This window comes from Coregonus clupeaformis, chromosome 20 (genome assembly GCF_020615455.1).
Source record: "Coregonus clupeaformis isolate EN_2021a chromosome 20, ASM2061545v1, whole genome shotgun sequence".
Taxonomy (NCBI): domain Eukaryota; kingdom Metazoa; phylum Chordata; class Actinopteri; order Salmoniformes; family Salmonidae; genus Coregonus; species Coregonus clupeaformis.
The window spans coordinates 56,225,436-56,242,537 of record NC_059211.1 but is presented as its reverse complement, the minus strand read 5'-3'; the positions used below and the strand labels follow the sequence as shown (position 1 = coordinate 56,242,537).

Genomic DNA, 17,102 nt, shown 5'->3' with positions numbered 1-17,102 from the left:
CCCTGCTCAAACATTATAACAAAATCAATGGGCATGTGCCCTGAATACCTGTTTTTTTTTTTTTTTTTATGTTCGATTCTCAGCAATATTCATAAGAAATATGATTTGTCACGTAAAATAAATATATACACATCCCCCCCAAAATGTAATAATCGGGCCCTGGTCAGAAGTAGTGCACTACCCAGAGAATAGGGTGCTGTTTGGAACTCAGCCATTGTAACACACCTGGGGGTAGTGGAAGATGAGGTCAGCCTCCAGGTCTCTGCCAGGACTGACGTTAAACCACAGCTTCCTCATGAAGAACACTAGGTAGGTCATGTTCAAGGGCCCTCCTCCTACACACACACACGCACACACGCACACGCACACACACACACACACACACACACACACACACACACACACACACACACACACACACACACACACACACACACACACACACACACACACACACACACACACACACACACACATACACATACACATACACGCACGCACACACACACACACACACACACACACACACCCACACCATTGTTAAGGGTTCAACACTGGGCCGTGGGCATATCAACGGCGTTCCTAAAGGCATGATCTGATCTTATCTTACCCTCTTTGACACTCTTGGCTTTCTTGGACCAATCAGTGATCTGTCTCAGGCTGTCAAAGAAGTAGTCTGAATCATTCAGACTGAGAACCTGGACAACATAGGGACAAAAGGACGTCTCACAAACTAGAGACAAATACTTGTTTTACTTTCTACTTTTTGTGTATGAAAAGGTCCTCTGATATTCAGGAATCTAGCCTGGTCCCAGATCTGTTTGTGCCGTCTTGCCAAACACCATATGACTCCAGGGGAACCAGGCTACTATGAATCACTGAGGTCAGGAGTCTGTTATAATGACATTTATTGATGATGTTGTTGTATTGATGACGAACCTTGTCGGGTGTTTTGACGAAGATGCTGAAGCCGTCAGATGAGACCAGCTGGAGCTTGGCGGAGATGGTCTGACAGAGGTCCCTGATCCTAGTGCTGGTGTTGACCTCAAAGACCTACAGAGGGAGGAGGGGGAGAGAAGGATACCCAGGGAGTAGGGATGTGGAAGGATACCCAGGGAGTAGGGATGTGGAAGGATACCCAGGGAGTAGGGATGTGGAAGGATACCCAGGGAGTAGGGATGTGGAAGGATACCCAGGGAGTAGGGATGTGGAAGGATACCCAGGGAGTAGGGATGTGGAAGGATACCCAGGGAGTAGGGATGTGGAAGGATACCCAGGGCGTAGGGATGTGGAAGGATACCCAGGGAGTAGGGATATTAGTGGAAGGATACCCAGGGAGTAGGGATATTAGTGGAAGGATACCCAGGGAGTAGGGATGTGGAAGGATACCCAGGGGACATATAGTACAGTTCAGTACAGGTTCTATACATGTGCAACAAAGGGAACAACATATGCCTGGACAAATGTTCCTATCCGGCTCAAAGGACCAGTGGTTATGAAAGGGACTGTACATATTGTTTGTACAGATTATTAGAAGTTTAGTTTAGCACTTGTCAGAGTAACCGTCATGGCGCGGGGCTCTTCACCTCCTCCATGTTGTTGGGGAAGTGGACCTTGTGGAAGATCTGGGTGGAGTTCTGCTGGATGGCATCTACCTCCACCTGATGAGGAGGCAACTTCCTGGGCTCCATCCTGATAGACACACAGTACAATCAGTACAACCACCCTAACCCTAACCTCTAACCTTTAACCCTAACCTATAACCCCTGACCTTTAACCCCTGACCTTAACCTCTAACCCTAACCTCTGATCCTAACCTCTAACCTTAACCTCTGACTCTAACCCTAACGTCTAACGTCTAACCCTAACCTCTGACCCTAACCTATAACCCTAACCTCTAACCCTAACCTCTGACCTTTAACCTCTAACCTCTAACCTCTAACCCTAATGTACAACCCTAACCCCTAACCTCTAACCTTAACCTCTAACCCTAACCTCTGATCCTAACCTCTAACCTTAACCTCTGACTATAACCCTAACGTCTAACGTCTAACCCTAACCTCTGACCCTAACCTATAACCCTAACTTATAACCCTAACCTCTGACCTTTAACCTTTAATCTCTAACCTCTAACCCTAATGTACAACCCTAACCCCTAACCTCTAACCCTAACCTCTAACCCAAATCTCCACCTGGTGAGGAGGCACCTTCCTGTGCTCCATCCTAATAGACAACACAAAGTACAATCAGTACAACCACCCTAATCCTAACCCTTAACCCACAACATATAACTTATAACCCTAACCTCTGACCCCTGACCTTTCCACATCTAAGGAGATGGGGTCTAATGGGTCCCCTCTAATGGGGCTATGAGATGGGGTCTAATGGGCCACCATAATATGTACAGTAAGTGAAGATATTCAGTATTTGATGTGCTCATGTACAGTGCCTTGCAAAAGTATTCATCCCCCTTGGTGTTTTTCCTATTTTGTTGCATTATAACCTGTAATTGAAATGGATTTTTATTTGGATTTCATGTAATGGACATACACAAAATAGTCCAAATTGGTGAAGTGAAATTAATTCATCACCAGTTTCAAAATATTCTAAAAAATCAATAACGGAAAAGTGGTGCATATTTATTCACCCCCTTTGCTATGAAGCCCCTACATAAGATCTGGTGCAACCAATTACCTTCAGAAGTCACATAATTAGTTAATTCAAGTCCACCTGTGTGCAATCTAAGTGTGACATGATCTGTCACATGATCTCAGTATATATACACCTGTTCTGAAAGGCCCCAGAGTCTGCAACACCACTAAGCAAGGGGCACCACCAAGCAAGCGGCACCATGAAGACCAAGGAGCGCTCCAAACAGGTCAGGGACAAAGTTGTGGAGAAATACAGATCAGGGTTGGGTTATAAAAAAATATCTGAAACTTTGAACATCCCACGGAGCACCATTAAATCCATTATTTTAACAAATGGAAAGAATATGGCACCACAACAAACCTGCCAAGAGAGGGCCGCCCACCAAAACTCACGGACCAGTCAAGGAGGGCATTAATCAGAGAGGCAACAAAGAGACCAAAGATAACCCTAAAGGAGCTGCAAAGCTCCACAGCGGAGATTGGAGTATCTGTCCATAGGAACACTTTAAGCCGTACACTCCACAGAGCTGGGCTTTACGGAAGAGTGGCCAGAAAAAAGCCATTGCTTAAAGAAAAAAATAAGCAAACACGTTTGGTGTTCGCCAAAAGCCATGTGGGAGACCCCAAACATATGGCAGAAGGTACTATGGTCAGATGAGACTAAAATTGAGCTTTTTGGCCATCAAGGAAAACGCTATGTCTGGCGCAAACCCAACACCGCTCATCACCCCGAGAACACCATCCCCACAGTGAAGCATGGTGGTGGCAGCATCATGCTGTGGGGATGTTTTTCATCGGCAGGGACTGGGAAACTGGTCAGAATTGAAGGAATGATGGATGGCACTAAATACAGGGAAATGCTTGAGGGAAACTTGTTTCAGTCTTCCAGAGATTTGAGACTGGGACGGAGGTTCACCTTCCAGCAGGACAATGACCCTAAGCATACTGCTAAAGCAACATTCGAGCCGTTTAAGGGGAAACATTTAAATGTCTTGGAATGGCCTAGTCAAAGCCCAGACCTCAATCCAATTGAGAATCTGTGGTATGACTTAAAGATTGCTGTACACCAGCGGAACCCATCCAACTTGAAGGAGCTGGAGCAGTTTTGCCTTGAAGAATGGGCAAAAATCCCAGTGGCTAGATGTGCCAAGCTTATAGAGACATACCCCAAGAGACTTGCAGCTGTAATTGATGCAAAAGGTGGCTCTACAAAATATAGACTTTGTGGGGGGGGGTGAATAGTTATGCATGCTCAAGTTTTCTGTTTTTTTGCATCTTCAAAGTGGTAGGCATGTTGTGTAAATCAAATGATACAAACCCCCCAAAAATCAATTTTAATTCCAGGTTGTAAGGCAACAAAATATGAAAAATGCCAAGGGGGTTGAATACTTTCGCAAGCCACTGTACCTCAGTGATCCCTGTAGGCGCTGTAGGCAGTCAGGGGCCAGGGCTTCACGCCGTCGGGACTCCAGGAAGCGCTGGGTGTGTTTCAGCAGCGACTGGCTTGGAGGGAAGAGACCACAGCACAGCCACAGCAACTGCCAGCCCTGCTCCAAACTGAACCTGTTACAACAACAATCATCATCATCATCATCATCACCATCATCATCATCAGAGACCACAACACAGCCACAGCAACTGCCAGCCCTGCTCCAAACTGAACCTGTTACAACAACAATCATCATCATCATCATCATCATCACCATCATCATCATCAGAGACCACAACACAGCCACAGCAACTGCCAGTCCTGCTCCAAACTGAACCTGTTACAACAACAATCATCATCATCATCATCATCACCATCATCATCATCAGAGACCACAACACAGCCACAGCAACTGCCAGCCCTGCTCCAAACTGAACCTGTTACAACAACATCATCATCATCATCATCATCACCATCATCATCATCAGAGACCACAACACAGCCACAGCAACTGCCAGCCCTGCTCCAAACTGAACCTGTTACAACAACAATCATCATCATCATCATCATCACCATCATCATCATCAGAGACCACAGCACAGCCACAGTAGCTGCCAGTCCTGCTCCTAACTGAACCCGCGTTGGGGATGTTACAACATTGTTACAAAATCAGCAATACCACATTAGGAAAATTGTCACGAACAGAAGAGGACCCAAGAGCGCAAGTTCAAATTCAGAGTTCTTTATTCAAGGTTACAGGCGGGAAGAGGAGTCCCAGGGGTGTCAGGGGTCTTTCAGGGTCCTCCTGTGGGTACCTGTGCTCCGGGGGTCACCAAATGTCCGGGGGTGTCCAGTCCAAGTGCTTAGTGTGTGTGTTCCCCAGTGATGGAGCGGCGTATCGGGCTGAGGGTGGTGAAACGTCTGGGCACGCTCCTCTGGTGGTCGGGGACCGGAGGGGCTGAAGATCGGAGAGTAGTCGAGGTCCAGAAGGCGGGTTGGGATAGACGGGGCAGTAGAACAAGGAGGCAGTCAAGAAAGGATCGGTATCACAAACAGGAGTCAGAGCGCAGACAGGCAGGTTACTGGTCCGGGTTTGAAGACGATCTGACAGGGCTTGGCTGAAAAACAGGGCTTGATATACTGGGAGAGGTAGTGGGGAAATGCAGTTCAGCTGGTAGAGTAATTAGAACAGAGTGAGGCAAGGTGAGGATGGTGAGATGGGAAATGCAGTGCAGCTGGCCAGGTAACAAGAGCAGAGCAGGGCAGGTGGAGCTAGTTAGGCTGAGTAGAGAGAGGGAGGTGAGCAGAGTGGAAGATAATTGAATGCAATTAATGTTGCTACCAGGGAGAGAGAGTGCTCATGACAGGACCCCCCCTCCAAGGGGACGGCCCCAGAAGTCCCAAGAACAACATCATGCCGGGAGGGTGGAGGGGAGCAGGCGGCGGGTCAGAACTCCTCCGAGCGGTCCGAGTGAATCTCCTCATCCTCAGAAGGAGCTGGAGGGTCACGGTCGGGAGACAGGACAGGCACTGAGACAGGAGCAGGGGCGGGCCGGACGGCTAGGAACCCCTCTTGGACGGCCCCCTACGGATTGCAGGCTGATCAGGATGTAGTCGGTGGAAGTCAGTGATAAGGGTCCGGTCCACTATCCTCCTGGCCGGGATCCAGGTCCTCTCCTCTGGACCATCTCCCTCCCAATCAACGAGGTACTGGAGACCCCTACCCCTTCGCCTAGAGCGGAGCAGCCGCGGACGGTGAAGACAGGACCGCCATCTACGAGGCGCGGAGGAGGTGGCGCCGGAGCTGCAGGGACCAGGGGACTTTCATGGACCGGCTTGACCTTGGAGACGTGGAAGGTGGGGTGGACCCGCATGGAAGCGGGCAACTGAAGTCGGACCGCCGTTGGACTGATGACTTTCTGCACAGGAAAAGGACCAATGAAGCGAGGGCCAGCTTTCGTGATACAACCCCGCAGCGGCAGATCCCGGGCAGACAGCCAGACCTTCTGACCAACCCGGTAAGTAGGTGCTGGGGTCCTCCGTCGGTTGGCACCCGACGGCGTAGCTGGTTCCAGACTTCAGGAGCACAGTGCGAGCCTGGGCCCAAGTGCGGCGGCAGCGGCGGGCATACGCAAGAGCAGACGGACAGGTGGCATCCGCCTCTGGCTGGCAAACAGTGGAGGTTGATACCCGTAGACACACTGAAAGGGGGAGAGCCCGGTGGAGGAACTGGTGAGTGAATTATGGGCATATTCCACCCAGAGCAGGTGTTGAGCCCAGGCCCGGGGATTTTGGGAAGCCACACACCTCAGTGCCTTCTCCAGCTCCTGGTTCATGCGTTCAGTCTGGCCGTTTGACTGCGGGTGGAATCCAGACGATAGGCTGGCGGTGGCCCCAAGGAGATGACAGAACTCCTTCCAAAAGGTTGCTGAGAATTGCGGGCCCCGGTCTGACACTATATCCTGGGGTAGGCCATGGATACGAAACACATGTTCCAGGACCACCTGGGAGGTCTCTTTAGCAGAGGGTAGTTTGGGAAGGGGCACGAAGTGGGTCATCTTACTAAAGCGGTCAACAATGGTAAGGATGACTGTGTGTCCGTCAGAGGGCGGAAGGCCCGTAACAAAGTCCAGTGAAACGTGGGACCAGGGCCTCTTGGGTATGAGTAGGGGTTGCAGCAACCCAGCAGGAGGCTGGTTGGGAGTCTTGTTTCGGTTACAAGTGGGACAAGCTCGGATGAATTCTCGGACATCCCGTCTCATCCCCCGCCACCAGAACCGCTGGCGGACCAGATGAAGGGTGCGAGTGATGCCGGGATGACAGGCCAGACGGGATTCGTGCCCCCACTGAATCACAGGTGACCTGAGATTTGCTGGAACAAACAGACGGTTGGGGGCGCTGGTGCTTGGACCTGGCTGGTCCCGAAGAGCCTCCATGACCTGCTTCTCGATCTCCCAGGTGAGGGCCGCTACGACCAAGTGGCTGGGAAGAATGGGAGCTGTCATGGCGGTGGTCTCGTCCCTTCTGAAACATCCGGGAAAGAGCATCAGGTTTGATGTTGCGAGATCCCGGAGCGGTAGGAGAGCGTGAAATTGAAGCGCCGTAAAGAACAGAGACCACCGCTGTTGACGGGGAGTTCAGCCTCCTGGCTGTTTGGATATACTCCAGGTTCTTGTGGTCTGTCCACACTACGAATGGTTCCTTTGACCCCTCTAACCAGTGCCGCCATTCTTCAAGGGCGAGCTTGACAGCCAACAGCTCGCGGTTCCCAATGTCGTAGTTGCATTCGGCAGGGGTTAGCCGACGGGAGTAGAAGGCACAGGGTGCATCTTGCCATCCTCAGCTGCTCTTTGAAAGCACTGCACCCACTCCCACGTCCGAAGCATCTACCTCCACCACAAACTGCCTTGCTGCATCTGGCATCTGGAGGATGGGAGCAGAAGTGAAACATGTCTTGAGGATATTGAAGGCCTTATCAGCAGCTGATGTCCATTGGTACGGGTTGTTTAGTGCTGGTTAGCGCCGTGAGGGGTGCAGCCACTGTGCTATAGTTTCTGATGAATCTCCTATAAAAGTTGGCAAAGCCCAGGAACTGTTGCAACTTCTTCCGAGACTCAGGAACTGGCCAGGAAGTGACAGCTCGACACCTTCGTGAGATCCATCTGAATGCTGCCCTCGGTCACCACATACCCCAGGAATGAAACGGTCTTGGCATGGAACTCGCACTTCTCTGCCTTCACGAAAAGAGAGTTCTCCAGCAGGCGGCGCAGGACCAACCGGACGTGGTGCGTGTGTTCTGACAGAGTCTTTGAGAATATTAAAATATCGTCAAGGTACACAAATACGAACGTATTTAGCATGTCCCTGAGGATATCATTCACTAGGGCTTGAAAAACTGCTGGGGCATTGGTGAGGCCGAAGGGCATGACGAGATATTCATAGTGGCCGGTTGGTGTGTTGAACGCTGTCTTCCATTCGTCTCCCTCCCCTCATCCGCACCAGATGGTAGGCATTGCGAAGGTCCAGCTTAGTGAATACAGTGGCTCCCTGCAGCAGTTCGAAGGCAGACGAAAGTAAGGGCAGTGGGTAGCGATTCTTAACCGTGATGTCGTTCAGACCCCGGTAATCTATGCATGGACGAAGAGAACCGTCCTTCTTGCCGACAAAGAAGAATCCCGCTCTCCTGCGGGGAAGACGACGGTCTAATTATCCCGGAGGCAAGAGAGTCGTTAATGTAGTCCTCCATGGCCTTTCTTTCCGGGGCTGACAGTGAATACAGACGACCCTTGGGAGGTGCTGTGCCAGGCAGGAGATCAATCGCGCAGTCATAGGGTCTGTGTGGGGGTAGAGATGTCGCCTTGGATTTGTTGAACACCTCTTTCAGGCTGTGGTAACAGGCCGGAACATTGGATATGTCGGAGGTAGCGCTAGATCCTTCCCGGTGAACGGGCAGGGTGGCCCCCTTAAACAGGTCTGGTGACAACTCCTTCCCCACTCACGGACTGTTCCTGTCTCCCAGTCGATGTGGGGGGTTGTGCTGACGGAGCCACGGGTATCCAAGAATGAGTGGTTGGCCAGGTGAGTGTAGGAGGTGAAACTGGATGGACTCCTGGTGGTTTCCTGACAGCAGGATTGTCACAGGGGCGGAGATATGAGTGACAGTGCCAAGATGATGCCCATCCAGGGCTCGTGCAGGGAATGGGTTGTGTCAGTTGATGATGGTTCACGCCCAGTTGCTGTGCAAGCTCAGGGTCCATGATGTTTGCTTCGCTCCGAATCCACAAGGGCGGCCAATGTATGAGTCTTGTCAGAAAGCTGAAGGCGGAGATGAAGCAGGGTCTTTCGGATGGAGGGAGACTGAAGGCTTGTTGAGCTCACCCGGATCTCCCTACACCTGGTGAGCTGCGGCTTTTGCCGGACAAGTAGCGACACGGTGATTCCTCGCCACCACAGTAGAGGCAAAGGTTGGAGCTTAGACGGCGCCCGACGCTCCTCGGGAGTCAGAGAGGCACGGCCAATCTCCATGGGCTCAGGCTGATTGAGTTGGCTATGGGACTTGACAGGCAGGGGCTGGACAGAAGCGGTATCGACCCGAGCACGGATGGCAGGTTGACTGAGACGGCCCTTCTCCCTCCTCCGGGTCTGTATACGGCGGTCAATGCGAACGGCAAGGTCAATGGCGGCATCAAGCGTTGAGGGCGGGTCATGGGAAACAAGCTCGGTCCTTGATATAGTCCGCCAGGCTATGGAGGAAGGCTTGCACCAGTGCCTCTGGGTTAAGCGAGCTTTGACTGGCCAGGGTACGAAAGTCAATGGAGAAGTCTGCCACTGTCCGATTGCCCTGACGGATGGTGAGCAGAGCTTGTGACGCTTCGGCTGTTGGCGAGCCTAGGTCAAAGACCTTTAACATCTCCTCCTCAAAGGCACTGAAGGAGGCACAGGCTGGGGTTTGCCGGTCGAATTCCGCCGTTCCCCACAACCGAGCTCGACCGGGTGAGATGTGTGATGACATACCCCACCTTGGCTCCCTCTGTTGAGAAAGTCCTGGGCTGTAGTGCAAACTGGATTCGGCAGCTGCTCAAGAATGGTCTTACTTGCTTCTGGTTGCCATCAAACGTTCCGGGTTCCCAATCCTTGGTTCAGGAGCGTGGGGATCTGGTGGCAGCACTGCCGGGCCTGCAGCATTGGGACCTCCAGCGGAGGGATGAAGGAGTATCGGTGGTACAGGAACAAAAGGACCAGGGGGGTGCAGGTGGAGTAGCCGGGCTTGAGAGTAGTTGCAGGGCTTGGGCTAGCTGTTGTTGCTGCAGTTGGAACTGTTGTTGCTGCTGGTTGAATAGCTGGAGAAGGGAAGCGATGTCGCCAGCCATCCGATTTATGTCTCCCTCAGAGCGCTCCAGTCGCTGTAGGGCAGTCCTCTCCTGGCTCTTCCTCCATCGTGGTCAGGGGAGTGCGCTGGGTCCATGATGGTCAGATCGTTCTGTCACGAACAGAAGAGGACCCAAGAGCGCAAGTTCAAATTCAGAGTTCTTTATTCAAGGTTACAGGCGGGAAGAGGAGTCCCAGGGGTGTCAGGGGGTCTTTCAGGGTCCTCCTGTGGGTACCTGTGCTCCGGGGGTCACCAAATGTCCGGGGGTGTCCAGTCCAAGTGCTTAGTGTGTGTTTCCCCAGTGATGGAGCGGCGTATCGGGCTGAGGTGGTGAAAGCGTCTGGGCACGCTCCTCTGGTGGTCGGGGACCGGAGGGGCTGAAGATCGGAGAGTAGTCGAGGTCCAGAAGGCGGGTTGGGATAGACGGGGCAGTAGAACAAGGAGGCAGTCAAGAAAGGATCGGTATCACAAACAGGAGTCAGAGCGCAGACAGGCAGGTTACTGGTCCGGGTTTGAAGACGATCTGACAGGGCTTGGCTGAAAAACAGGGCTTGATATACTGGGAGAGGTAGTGGGGAAATGCAGTTCAGCTGGTAGAGTAATTAGAACAGAGTGAGGCAAGGTGAGGATGGTGAGTGGGAAATGCAGTGCAGCTGGCCAGGTAACAAGAGCAGAGCAGGGCAGGTGGAGCTAGTTAGGCTGAGTAGAGAGAGGGAGGTGAGCAGAGTGGAAGATAATTGAATGCAATTAATGTTGCTACCAGGGAGAGAGAGTGCTCATGACAAAAATAGTATTCTTCTTGTGTAACCTCCCATCTATGTATAGGAGTGTCCTTTCCTCTGGTGTCCTGTCCTCTGGTGTCCTGTCCTCTATTGTCCTGTCCTCTGGTGTCCTGTCCTCTGGTGTCCTCTCCTCTGGTGTCCTGTCCTCTGGTGTCCTGACCTCTGTTGTCCTGTCCTCTGTTGTCCTGTCCTCTGGTGTCCTGTCCTCTGGTGTCCTGTCCTCTGGAGTCCTGTCCTCTATTGTCCTGTCCTCGGGTGTCCTGTCCTCTGTTGTCCTGTCCTCTATTGTCCTGTCCTCTGTTGTCCTTTCCTCTGTTGTTCTGTCCTCGGTTGTCCTGTCCTCTGTTGTCCTGTCCTCTGGTGTCCTGTCCTCTGGTGTCCTTTCCTCTGGTGTCCTGTCCTCTGGTGTCCTGTCCTCTGTTGTCCTGTCCTCTGTTGTCCTGTCCTCTGGTGTCCTGTCCTCTGGTGTCCTGTCCTCTGTTGTCCTGTCCTCTGTTGTCCTGTCCACTGGTGTCCTGTCCTCTGCTGTCCTGTCCTCTGTTGTCCTGTCCTCTGCTGCTGTCACACTCTGGCTCCGGGACTGTTTATGTTGAGTCAGGGTGTGTGGATTTCCGTGTGTTTTGTACTGTGTTTAGTGTCTAGGTGTTCTCGTTCTATGTTTGGTCAAGTGACTCCCAATCGGAGGTAACGAGTGTCAGCTGTCGGCTCGTTATCTCTGATTGGGAGCCATATTTAAACTGTCTGTGTTCACCTTGTGGTTGTGGGTTTTTGTTCTATGTTCAGTCGGTGTACTAAGGACTTCACGGATCGTGTTTTGTTTTGTCGTGTTTCTACATTAAAGTCATCATGTTCACTCCCAACGCTGCGCTTTGGTCGTATTTCATAGGCGATCGTGACAGAAAAACCCACCATAACCAGACCAAGCAGCATGTCCAGGAGTTGGATGACGAGTGGTGGAGACAGAGGAGCGAAAGTTGGCGCGAGGACGATAGAGGCCTGGTCTACGGGAGGAGAGACCCCAGAAAATTTTTAGGGGGCTCACGACGTGGGACGACGGGCAGCAGGAGGCCGCGATGGAGCGGTCCAGCGGCTGTGAAGAGGAGGCCGACAGGTTAAGGGGGCCCACTGGTCACTAAGGGGAAGGAAGGTGTGGAGGCAGGGCGAAAGGTACTGGGGTGTGTTGCCAGTCCGGTCCGGCCCGTTCCTGATCCCCGTGGAGGGCCAGGGTGTGTGTCCCCAGTGCGGTCCGGCCCGTGCCTGCTCCCCGCACCAAGCCAATGATGCGCGCCGCCAGCCCGGCCCGGCCTGTTCCTGTTCCACGCACCAAGCCTACGGTGTGCGTCGCCAGCCCAGCCCGGCCTGTTCCTGCTCCCCGCACCAAGTCTGTGGTGCGTTTCGTCGACCCTGTCCGGCCCGTGCCTGCTCTCCGCACCAAGTCTGTGGTGCGCGTCGCGGCCCGGCCCGGCCTGTTCCTTCTCCCCGCACCAACCTGTGGTGCGCGTCGCCGGCCCGGTCCGGCCTGTTCCTGCTCCCCGCCCTAAGTCTGTGGTGCGTCTCGTCAGCCCTGTCCGGCCTGTTCCTGCTCCATGCACCAAGCCTGCGGTGTGCGTCGCCAGTCCAGCCCGGCCTGTCCCTGCTCCACGCACCAAACCAAGGGTGCGTTTCGTCAGCCCTGTCCGGCTCGTTCCTGCTCTCCGCGCCAGGTCTGTGGTGCGCGTCGCCGGCCCATTCCGGTCCGTTCCTGCTCCACGCACCAAGCCGGGGGTGTGTATCGTCAGCCCGGTCCGGTCCGTTCCTGTTCCACGCACCAAGCCTGGGGCGCGTGTCGTCAGTCCGGTTCCGGCCAGCGGGGCTAGACAGGACCAGGGGTACTTTGGGGGGTTGGAGAGGAAGTGGGGATCTAGCCCGGAGCCGGAGCCACCGCCGAGGAGGAATGCCCACCCAGCCCTCCCCTGTTTTTGCTCGTATTTAGGCGCGGTCGCAGTCCAGGGGGGGGTACTGTCACACTCTGGCTCCGGGACTGTTTATGTTGAGTCAGGGTGTGTAGATTTCCGTGTGTTTTGTACTGTGTTTAGTGTCTAGGTGTTCTCGTTCTATGTTTGGTCAAGTGACTCCCAATCGGAGGTAACGAGTGTCAGCTGTCGGCTCGTTACCTCTGATTGGGAGCCATATTTAAACTGTCTGTGTTCACCTTGTGGTTGTGGGTTTTTGTTCTATGTTCAGTCGGTGTACTAAGGACTTCACGGATCGTGTTTTGTTTTGTCGTGTTTCTACATTAAAGTCATCATGTTCACTCCCAACGCTGCGCTTTGGTCGTATTTCATAGGCGATCGTGACAGCTGCTCTGTTTTAAACATCTTTCCAAAAGGGTTCATTCTACCTTGTATTTAGATTAAAGTTAAAAAGCCCCTCATGATTTACACAGATTAAGTCTACTCCTGGACTGACATTAAGAATCTCGATTGAACATTTAATATTTTGTCTCTTTGCTAAATCTATATCTGCGTTTGGGAAACAGGCCCTAAAAGCCTACCTGTTGTTGTTGCTGGTCATTTGTTTCATGATCTGACAGTAGATTTCGTCTCTCAGGGCCTCGTCCTTGGTGGCTGGGCCAAAGATCTGGTCTGTCAGCTCCACAGGACTCTGTATCTGCTTGGTGGGGTAGTCCCCCATGTACTTCAGGATAGGTACACACAGGTCAAGGACAGTTAGCAACACATCTCTGAAAACTGTATTGAAACAAACTGTATGTCATTTGCCATCCAACCACAAGAGAAGAGGTGAGTCTATGATCCCGTACCAGGACATGGAACCTTGATTAGAAAAAACGTTCACGAAGACATTTAACATTTAGCCACTTACAATAAGTGTATCTGGTTTCCACATATCATATATATTTTCATCTTCATTCTGCACCACTGTCCATGCACCTTGGTCTGAATAGAAAGCAAGGTAGCGACAGCATTTTATTTTCTCAGTAAGGATATCAGTGAAGACCAGAGTATGTCACTCTAGACAAGAGTGCTTGCTAAATGACTAAAATGCGATGTTGAGGTGATTCCAAAGATGCTCTTGAAGTAATCTGTCAGTGAGAAGGCAGTAAATCAATTATTAAAGGATATCAGTGAAGGCCAGGCAGGCCCGTTGGCTGAGATCAGAGTTCCCCACTAGCCTCTTAAGAAGGGGCTGTCTGATTGGCTCCCTGGAGTTGGCCCACAGGCACTCAGGGACCACGTTCTTAGAGATCACCTGACGGTTCACATCCTTGATGGGCTGCCTGGAGGGACAGACAGAAGCACAGAACTTTTAGGTTAAAATCACAATGTTTTCCCATATATATTATATATTATATATATTATATATATTATTGGCTATACTATTATCACTTTTTCTGTTAATATCGTATCAGAGGTTTCTCTATTACCTGAAGTACTGGTAGGAGAACTGTTCCCTGAAGTACTGGTAGGATAACTGTTGCCTGAAGTACTGGTAGGAGAACTACCTGAAGTACTGGTAGGAGAACTCTTACCTGAAGTACTGGTAGGAGAACTCTTACCTGAAGTACTGGTAGGAGAACTCTTACCTGAAGTACTGGTAGGAGAACTCTTACCTGAAGTACTCATAGGAGAACTCTTACCTGAAGTACTCGTAGGAGAACTGTTACCTGAAGTACTCGTAGGAGAACTGTTGCCTGAAGTACTCATAGGAGAACTGTTACCTGAAGTACTCGTAGGAGAACTGTTACCTGAAGTACTCATAGGAGAACTCTTTGAGGGACACGGGGGCCACTCTCTCCACGGTGCCTGTCTCCTTGTGATTGGCTGCCATGATACTCTTCCTCTGGTCAGGTGACAGGTTCAGAAGACTCTGGAAACATTTTATGTCGCCATTTTAATCATTTATCCAGACTGATTAGAATTAGTGCATTGAAATAAGGTAGGTAAAACAACCACAAATCACGATGAATCAAACCTTCTTCAGAATAGCAGCTATCTCAGTGCCAGAAAGAGGAAGAACACTTCCTACAGGAAAGGATCGACACTTTGTCAGCCCTAATTTGACCTTAGATAGTAAAACATAAGGACATGCGTTCATACCATGACTTCATTGGTAGGTTTGGTGAGAGTGGGCAGGACCAGGATAGCGTCGGTGGGTACCGCCCCCGTCATGCTGGTGCGTTCGTTCTTGCCCTTGATCCAGCCGCGGCCGACAGTCAGCTCATCGTCTTTAATGAGGACTATCAGCTCTCCTTTCTTAAAGCTCAGGAACGTAGGGTCGTCTATATGAGAGAGAGACAGAGAGAGAGAGAGACACAGAGAGAGAGAGAGAGAGAGAGAGAGAGACAGACAGACAGAGAGAGAGAGAGAGAGAGAGACAGAGAGAGACAGACAGATGTAAACTAGGAGACAGGTCTCATATACCAACAGGCCCTAAACCAATATAATAAGTTATTACGAAGGAAAAAATCCCTCTATATGACCAATGAGCTTGACAAAATAGCAATCAATAAAAATTAATTTAGGGAATTATGGCGGAAATTCGATACCACTGTTAAAAAGAAAGCCATCCCAATCAAAGATAGAAATATCTGGCAACAGTATTTTGAAAACCTCTATAAATTCAAGAACAATAACCTAACTCCACCCAAACATCAGTAATAGAACAATTGACATAATTAGAATGAACAGTAACAGACCAACAAAACCTGCTGGACAATCCTATTACACTGTCTAAACTAGATGATTAAAATACAGGTAGTCCAGAGCGGTAAAGCCTGTTGGCCAGACAGCATTCTAACAGAGATGCTGAAACACAGCAGCCATAAGCTGAGAGAGGCTATTCTCAAGCTGTTTAACCTAGTGATGGGGGTAGGCTACTTTCCTGAGCTCTGGACACAAGGCTTTATCACACCTAGATTCAAAAAACAAGTTTGACCCTAATAACTATAGACATGGGAGGGAGGGAGGGAGGGAGGGAGGGAGGGAGGGGATTCGTTTTTTCAAGGCTTTATCACACCTAGATTGTGGGAGCTGTTTTCTTAGATTTCAGTGCAGCTTTTGATGGCGTTGATCATAACCAGCTTGGACCATTATTGTTTTCTGTTTTTACTAATGACCTTCATCTGACATTGAATAAAGCCTGTGTGTCCATGTACTCTGACAATTCAACAGTATAATAATAATAATATAATAATAATATGCCATTTAGCAGACGCTTTTATCCAAAGCGACTTACAGTCATGTGCGCATACATTTTTACGTATGGGTGGTCCCGGGGATCGAACCCACTACCCTGGCGTTACAAGCGCCATGCTCTACCAATTGAGCTACAGAGGACCACATACACGTCGGCTGCAACAGTAAAATAAGTAACTGACACCCTTAACATAGAGCTCCAGTCAGTTTAAAAAAAAAACTAGCAATAGCCTGGTGCTAAATATCTAAAAAAATAAAAGCATAGTTTATGGGACAAATCAGTCACTAAAACCCTGAACCTCATCTAGATGTATTACTGAATAATGTGTCGATTGAGCAAGTTGAGGAGACTAAACTGCTGGGTGTAACCCTAGATAGCAAGCTGTCATGGTCAAAACATATAGACTCAATGGTTCCTAAAATGGGAAGAGGTCTGTCCATGATAAGGCGTTGCGCTGCTTTCTTGACATCTAAATCAACCAGTCATGTGGTCCAAAACAGAGCAGCACGTATTGCACTTGATGTACATGGAGGTGAATGTCAGTTGTATGCATGTCAATCTCTCCTGGCTCAAAGTTGATGAGAGATTGACTGAATCACTGTTGGTCTCTGTGCGAGGTGTTGATGAGTTAAAGGTACCGAACTGTCTTGTTCAAGCAGTTGGGACACAGTTCGGACACTCAATGGTACCACACAAGACATGCGGCCAGACGTCTCTTCACAGTCCCCAGGTCCAAAACAGAGGCTGGGAAACGCACAGTATTAAATAGAGACATGACTACATGGAACTCTCTGCCACCCCAGGTAACTCAAACTAGCAATAAAACCAGATTCAAAAACCAGATTAAAGAACACAGCATGATGGGGACTGTGAAGAGACACAGACATTTGTATATATTTTGTATTGTATTTTGCATTGTATTAATGTATTGTATTATGTAGTGTTATGTATATTATGTGTTGTGTTTTGTTTCCTGTTTGGACCCCAGGAAGAGTAGGCTAATTGGGGATCATTATAAAATACTAAATATTTTTTAAAATGGTGACAAGTTTGACCCTAATTAACTAGAAAAAAAGGTTCCAAAAGGGTTCTTCTGCTGTCCCCATAGGATGCAATTTTCGTATATATGGTCAAACCAACTTATCTAAAACTTGATTAAAGTTTGCTAAAAGATA

General features: G+C 50.2%; 1 protein-coding gene across 1 annotated transcript in view; it reads right to left on the bottom strand.

Moving 5' to 3' along the window:
• Positions 1-17,102, bottom strand: part of LOC121534170 (unconventional myosin-VIIa-like) — a 78,485-nt gene that overhangs the window by 9,332 nt on the left and 52,051 nt on the right. The window contains exons 36-44 of the mRNA XM_041840698.2: positions 14,829-15,010; positions 14,477-14,598; positions 13,854-14,008; positions 13,265-13,418; positions 4,059-4,214; positions 1,587-1,692; positions 940-1,053; positions 611-698; positions 226-335 (exon numbers count right to left, since the gene is read on the bottom strand). Of these exons, the coding sequence (XP_041696632.1) occupies positions 226-335; positions 611-698; positions 940-1,053; positions 1,587-1,692; positions 4,059-4,214; positions 13,265-13,418; positions 13,854-14,008; positions 14,477-14,598; positions 14,829-15,010 (1,187 nt within the window). The remainder of the gene's footprint in view (positions 1-225; positions 336-610; positions 699-939; positions 1,054-1,586; positions 1,693-4,058; positions 4,215-13,264; positions 13,419-13,853; positions 14,009-14,476; positions 14,599-14,828; positions 15,011-17,102) is intronic.